General features: G+C 35.8%; 1 protein-coding gene across 3 annotated transcripts in view; it reads right to left on the bottom strand.

The window, feature by feature from the left end:
• Positions 1-830: 830 nt before the first annotated feature.
• Positions 831-7,516, bottom strand: part of cpa6 (carboxypeptidase A6) — a 28,771-nt gene continuing 22,085 nt past the window's right edge. For 2 of the 3 annotated variants that reach the window (XM_046877638.1, XM_046877641.1), the window contains 4 exons: positions 6,397-6,487; positions 4,250-4,452; positions 1,834-1,918; positions 831-1,162 (listed from right to left, as the gene is read on the bottom strand). In XM_046877638.1, coding sequence (XP_046733594.1) covers positions 969-1,162; positions 1,834-1,918; positions 4,250-4,452; positions 6,397-6,487 — 573 coding nt within the window. In that variant the 3' untranslated portion in view covers positions 831-968. The remainder of the gene's footprint in view (positions 1,163-1,833; positions 1,919-4,249; positions 4,453-6,396; positions 6,488-7,516) is intronic. The other variant, XM_046877639.1, reaches the window with a different exon arrangement.

Raw genomic sequence — 7,516 nt, 5'->3', positions numbered from 1 at the left:
TTCTTTATACCAGGTGGTATCAAAACCCTTCGAGACAAATGGGTGTAACTGTTGCTATTCTGACGGCTTCAACAGCGAGAGATCAGGAAGACCTTTGGCAAACTCAACCCCTGAAAACGTCAAAACCATTCGGCAACTTGTGCATGATGATCGGCGGAGAACAATCCACGTGATCTCACTTCCGCACCCACACTACACTCCAGATTCCAGGAGACTTCGACCTCGTCCCGAAGATGAAGTCCGTTCTGACACCACTTCGGAGATCCAGCCTGAATCGCAGAAGGTGCTTGACACGCTTCGAAAATAAGACTTGGGAATGCAGGGGGTGCTGTATTGCTGTGCAAAGGGGACTATTTTGAAGGTGATGGTGTGTGAACGTAGATAAATAAAGTACTTTTTTGTAAACAGAGCTCATCTCGAAACCTTTCGATATCATCTCGTATAAAAAACAAGTATACAATATTTACACTCTTTGGTCTGGGTTCTTACATACCCTATCTGACGTGAGGTTCTTGTTTTGGCAAGTGCTCTGAGTGGTCTGGATTTTTTTTTCAACAGCGGTATTAGGTTTCCCAAAACAGAGGCACTTCTCAAATAAAAAAAAAAAAAGAAAAAGTGCATTTGCTCTAAAGCAAAACTGATGAGGTAAAGACACTAAAATACAGATTTCCCGGTTCATATACTGTACATATTGCCGAGAGATATACAGAGTACATTTTGACATTTTGGAAAGGAAAGGAAAAGAAAAGAAAAGAAAAAAAGAAGAAAACAAAAGAAAAGATAGGAAAGAATTCATAATTGAATTAATAAAAGTAGAAAAGAAATAATGATTGTAAAAATAAAAAAAAGAGACTGAATGAATGAATGAAAAAAACTTATGAAAGATAGAAAGAAGAAATTAAGAAAAAAAATAATTCATAATCATATTAACAAAAGAACGAAAGAAAGAAAGATAGTGTGCTATTTCTTCATCCTGAGCATTTCTTCTTCAGCAGGCCCGAGGCGATGGTCCTTACTGCCCTCATGGTCTCGGTGCAGGTGGGACCAATCAGGGACTCTGGCAGTAGGAAGCCGTAATGACCCGTGTCGCGCAGCTCGAAGGCGAAAGCGTAGGGGATGCCGTTCTTATAGGCCCAGTCTATAGAGCTCCCTGAGCTCACGTCTACGCATACAAAACAAATACGTTTCAGCATGTTGTCGAAGAGACTCATGTTTATCAAATCTGTTTCAAAATACACACATACAATGTTAACAATGCAATATATATATATATAGATGAATCAACACCTTCTGACCAATCAGAATGGAGAATTCTGAATAACACTTCTCTCTTCTTTAGAAAAAATGGAAAAGAGTAAGGATTTAGCACACACCCTCGTCCAGAGCACCTAACAGCTGAGGATTAAGAGCCTTGCTAAAGGGCCCAGCAGTAGCAGTTTGGAGGTGCTGGGATTTGAACCTATGCCCTTTCAAACCAGAGTCGAAAGCCTTAACCACTGAGCTACGTTCTTCCTGTCTAGAAGACTGGGTCAAAGCATTTACAAAACTGCAGCTCTTGTGGGATGTTCTTGGTCTGCACTGGTCAGAACTCCTGTAGCTCACATTTCTGACGAAGTTAATGCTGTTAATGCTTAATGGGTCACGACCTTCAAAGTGGGACCAGCAGGTGAACATGATGTTATGACTGGTTTAAGCTCATTAAAATCATTTGTAAGCTAACTTGTTTCATGGTGCTACCTCTGTAAAAAAATAGCAGATTTCTTGAATTCAGCTTCAGTGTTTTAGGTGAATTTGTTAACACCATGTCAGGAAAACGCTTCAGGTGATACTCACACAGTGTGGTAGAGGCAGGGCCGTATCTGTACCTGACTCCATATGCGGAGTAAAGGGCACTCACTGCACTCTGAGCCGCTGTTTCCTGTGGACAATTAGTAGACGGTTATAATGCGGTAATCATAGCATTTTGACGAGATCTTAAGGAATCTTTGATACTCATTAGTAAATTGTCTAGTGTCTATAATTTGCATGTACTTGTATTTTTCCAGCCTCGAATTAAACTCCGCCCCTAATTTTAAAAAAGTGAGCTTGTTGTTGATTGTTTATTATAGTTCCAATTCACAAATGGACAGTCTAATGATTTCTGTTGACACGCTTATACACTCTACAACACACTGGACAATATTCCAGCCATAAGACATTCCTCATCCAAACTATAAACACAAAATCGGAGGCAGACAATTGTATAGGACGTCTTTGAGTGCGGTAGCTTGAAATTTTCCCTTCACTTGATCTAAGGGACCCAAACCTGTTCCAGCATGACAATGCCCCTGTGCACAAAGCCAACTCCATAAAAATATGCTTTACATGGGTTGGAGTGGTCTGCTTTAAAGCTCTGACATCGACCCTGTTAAACACCTTTGGGATGAATGCTAACTGCACCCCAGGCCTCCTCCCCTCACCTACATTAGTACCAGACTGTACTAAAGCCATTGCATCTGAATGAGAACTAGATCTCCACAAAATCTAGTGGAACATCTTCGCAGAAGAGTGGAGGTTATTATGACAGTAAATGGAGACAAAATGTGGAATGGTATGCTCAAAAAGCGCATTTTGAATCTTATGGTCAGGTGTTGACTAACTTTTGTCCATTTATTGTATTAAAATAAAATATTATCAGTCTATAAACTGAACTTTGTACATTTTGCATTGAAAAACCTGCTTTCTATAAACATACTAGTCCATGGCCCGCCCTCACATTTTGGATCGGCCCTCAGAACAGTGCCAAATACATATTTTGAATATTTTATTTTAAATATGTTTTACTCACATCATATCTGTATTTGATAATATAGGTTGGCTGGGTTATTTAAAAAGGTTAAGGCACTGTTGTCTGGAACTTTTTTGGATTTTACTGGAATCAGCTATCAGTAAAAATCCATACCAATAGTTTTTCCGGCTTCTGGTCCGCTGTTATAACGAGAGCGGCCTCTAGGGGCGCATCACTGACACCACGTGCTGTTTGTTTTTACAAGTGAATCTCAGTGATGAGTTGTTCATGAACGACTTATTCATTTTGAACGAGTCTTTAATGTGACCCAGATGAACGTGTGGTCTCAAAGAGTGATTCGTTCATTTTTTACACGAGCAAAGAATTGCAAAATCTCTGAGTAATTGAGTATTGAGTATTTAATCTCTTGACTCTTCTGGTGCGAATCGTTTGTTCTCTTATCACGTGACTCCTATATATGCTATGCAGAGACTAAAGGAACGAAATATACTAAATAACTCAAAAATAGATTTGTTTATTTTGATGAACGAGATTCCAAAAACCGAGTCAATAAAATGATGCAATCTTCCCATTATTAGTGAGACTGCGTGCTGCACGGAGAGCGCTATATTATAGTTATTACTTATAATGTATTAATCGTGTAATTCTATTTAAATAATTAATATATTTATTTAATTTAGCACATTTTCATGATTCAGTAATTTTTTTTTTTTTTTACTTTTTTATTGTAATAAAGTTAAGTACTATTTTACATTAAGTGTTATGTTTGTTTGCTTTTTTATCCAGTAAACTATCGGTTGATTAATCGATTATCGGCAAGTACGATCCAACCTAGCTATCATTATCAGTACAATCCACTATGAGTCGACTTCTAGTTATTAACGTAGCCTAATTATTTGTTCAATTCACCCACTAAATATATAAATATGCATAAGTAAGTAAATATTTTAATTTCAATAGCAATGAATAGGAAAAAATGTCATTATGATAATAATAATGCTGTTTTATTAGACGATATATTGTAATATCTTGAAGAGTAATGCTCATTTGTCTGTACAGTGCAGAACAAATGACTAAACTAATCTAGAATTAGGAGGCATAATAAATACATTTAAGATCATAATAAAAACAATAATACTGGTAGTCACACACTCATTTTCTGTTACAAACCAACCCGCCATTAAAGAAAGGAAAAATTATGTCCCTCTCACTGAAAAAGGTTTGGGGACCCCTGCATACTTGTTGTAGCATATGATATAAAACCTTATTAAAAAAAAAACACATAAAGACTAAATATCTGCCATTTTTCCATCATATCAAAATTCAGTGATTTATTTCGATGCATGCTTATGAATCCTCTTAATAATAACTTTCCTTTAAAAGCATACAGTAAGGCATTCACCTTCATCACGAATAAATGACAAACCCTTCAAAGCAGACCTGCGGCGATTCTTCACTCACCACGCAGTCGAAATTGGGGATGGTGCCGTATTTGTAAGAGTAAGGGTAGAGGAGCATCTGAGCGTAGGCGTGGATGGATATATAAGCCCTTGTGTGTTTTCTGTGCTTGCGCAGGAACTGCGAGACAGCCTTCACCTCTGGCTCGGACTCGGGGAACGGGCCACAGTAGGTGTCGTCACAAGGGTGCGTGGAGGCGCCTTCTTCTGCGGGAGACAGAAAGAGAGCGTGATATGAAAAGGGATTGAAATCGTTTTCCTGACTCGGGGTGTTGGAATAATTCAGGGACAATTATCACGTAGTTTTTCGCTGACTCACCTCATGCTTTTGTGCCAGCTCTATTTCAAATTCAGTTATGACCACCACAGCATTTACAGTGGCCTTCACTGAGGCAGCAAATGCATGTGTGTGTGTGTGTGTGTGTGTGTGTGTGTGTGTGTGTGTGTGTCCTTCCATAAAGTGCAAGGTAGGCACTAGAAAATATATTTCCACAGAATTTTACAGGAACGTTCTGAAAACATGTCTTGCAAAACTCTATTCCTAGGATAAGCACAGCTGATTTCCATAATTACAACTACTCGTTTTCAGTTTTTGAATCATTACACAATGCTTTAAGGTGAATATTTGCATGATCTTTGCATAACTGTCTCATGGATAAGACTTTCTTTACTGCCTAGAAATTATATCTGCGTTCAAAGCAAATGACCGCAGTCATAATTCGCTAAGCATAATTTTACATTATAATAGGCAAATACAGTACAACCGGCTAGCTACCTGAAAATCAATATATATATATATATATATATATATATATATATATATATATATATATATATATATATAGAGAGAGAGAGAGAGAGAGAGAGAGAGAGAGAGAGAGAGAGAGAGTGTGTGTGTCTCTTTTTATACTTATTAAATCCAAAAGCATTGTTGGCGTTTTTAAGATGAACACCAAGAAAAAAAAAAAAGCTAACAATGTAGTGTGTGTGTGCCGGCTCCACTGAGATAATGAATTCCCTCACAGAGTTGTTTCGACCCAAGTCCTGACCTCTGAGGGTAAATTTAGTGCGTGTATTATCAGCCAGCGTAGGCTCATAATGAATATATACAGTCTGCACAACCAGCAATTAACACGCAGTTTAAAAACAAGGCCGTGTTCTTTTTTTTTAAAAAGTTCGTCAGGAGATCTTAAATGTTAGCCACAGAGAGATAAAACAATTATGATAATTTTAAAAATTTATTTTAGCTTCTAGCTCACAAGTATTAGCAGTGAAGATTGTGAATATTTATGGGAAATGAAATCTGGCTAGGTTAGCTTATGTTAGCAAGAGCAAGTATTTAGACATATTTAGTATGTGCTAAATCATGAAATAAAATCCTTTGAGAAAACCTATCTGGATCTAGCATTGAGATTATGACTAAACAGCATTTTAGCACTAGCATTTTATGATTGTCATTAATATCCTCTGAAAAATCCAGTCAGTGTGTTATTTATAGATCTAGGACAATGATTATGATTTTAAAGAACTAGCATGTATAATTATGATTTAGATTAGCCTTTTAGTAGTCCTTCCAGGTTAGCTAATGTTAGCATACAGCTAGCATCAGATTATGATTTATAGTCCTTTTAGAAAGACGACCAGATTAGCCTGCTAGTCACAGATCTAGGATGATTATCATGACTTTAAAGAACTAACATGAACGTTAATGACTAAGAAAAGCCTTTGAAAATATCCTTTATGTTATATCTAGTTAATGTTATCTTGTGTTAGCCATAAAACGAGTATCATAACTTGAAATCCTCTCAGATATTGATATTGGATTGAGGGATCCAAAATCCAGGGAATTTGGCTGCTAAATATTCAACCTTTTTTGCTCACACAATACCATAAGCAAGATGGTGTGTCAAAAATTAATCATATTTGACCTGGAGTCATATGTTCTGAGGAATAATGTTACCAGATTCATGTGGGAATCTTCATTCATTACATTTGCTCAAATTTGCTTACATTTGTTTTATTGTATTGTTTACTGTATTGCATTATTCAACCTTCACTGATTATCGATGTGCTGCGTTTTATATCCCACGATGAATTAATGATGATGATTAATCAAGTTTTCAGGTCAGGAGGATGTCACCATGAACTTACCACACCACTTGACTTTAAAGTTACGGTTGGCGTCGACGCCACGGCAGTGGTACTTTGCTTTTTTGGATCGTGTTTTTCTCCAGAAGCGATCCTTTCAGAGAGAAAAAAAAAATCATTATTATTAAAATATTTTAATGGAATTATTAAATAAAAAATTCAAATAATAATGAAATGGATGTAATATATAAACATTAATTAAAAAAAATATTAAGTAAAAAAATTTAAAAGTAAAAATATATTATAAATATAAATGATTCATTACTATTATATAAATAAAAAGAAATAAAATTACATTCTAATTAAAAATAGCATTTTACTTATTTTTTTATTTTTTAGGAACCATAACATGCTGGGCGTGTCATATTTTAGTCAGAAGATCTTCGAAAAGTTTTGAAAACTAATGCAATGCTTGCCTATAATAATAATAATAATAATAATAATAATTATTATTATTAATTATTATTATTATTATTATTATAGTAATAATTATAATAATACATTATTATTATAATTTGATCTACCCACCTATGGACTTGAATGTCCTCCTGTCCAGTGCATTACCAGGTTTAGTGGTAGGTTAGTTTAAGGTTCCCAAAAGAATCACATCATTTAAAGATTACCAAATGTTTCTCAAACTATCTTGGGTTACCGTAAAGTTCTCCAAAGGTTAGAATTATTTTTTTAACATTAGGAAAAGGTTTTCTAAACCACCCTAGGTAAAGACAAGAATTAAAAAAATGTCCAAAAGCTTCAAAGATTACCAGAACGTCCTCTAAATCAAACTATCCGGTGTTCAGGTTTCTGGAAGGTTTGACTAATTTAAAGGTTATGGGACTGTTAGTGGAACATTTTCCAAACATCCTAAGTTAGTGCACATTTCCTAAGAGAAAAGTTACCGGAACGTTAGAGAAACATTCTGCAAAACATCACCAAACGTTTTCCTTGAGGTTTGTTAATGATTTTTTAACCATCATTATTGTTTACAAGTTATTTACAAAATTTGGGAATGACAGGGGAACATTCCTTTGGGAAGGAATCAATTGGAGGTTACTAGAATGTTTGTGGAACGTTCCCTGAACCATCACGAGTTACGTCAAGGTTCCCAAGAGAATGTTACAGG

The sequence above is a fragment of the Silurus meridionalis genome, chromosome 21 (genome assembly GCF_014805685.1).
Source record: "Silurus meridionalis isolate SWU-2019-XX chromosome 21, ASM1480568v1, whole genome shotgun sequence".
In the NCBI taxonomy this organism is placed as follows: Eukaryota; Metazoa; Chordata; class Actinopteri; order Siluriformes; family Siluridae; genus Silurus; species Silurus meridionalis.
This window is presented reverse-complemented; position numbering and strand designations above follow the sequence as displayed.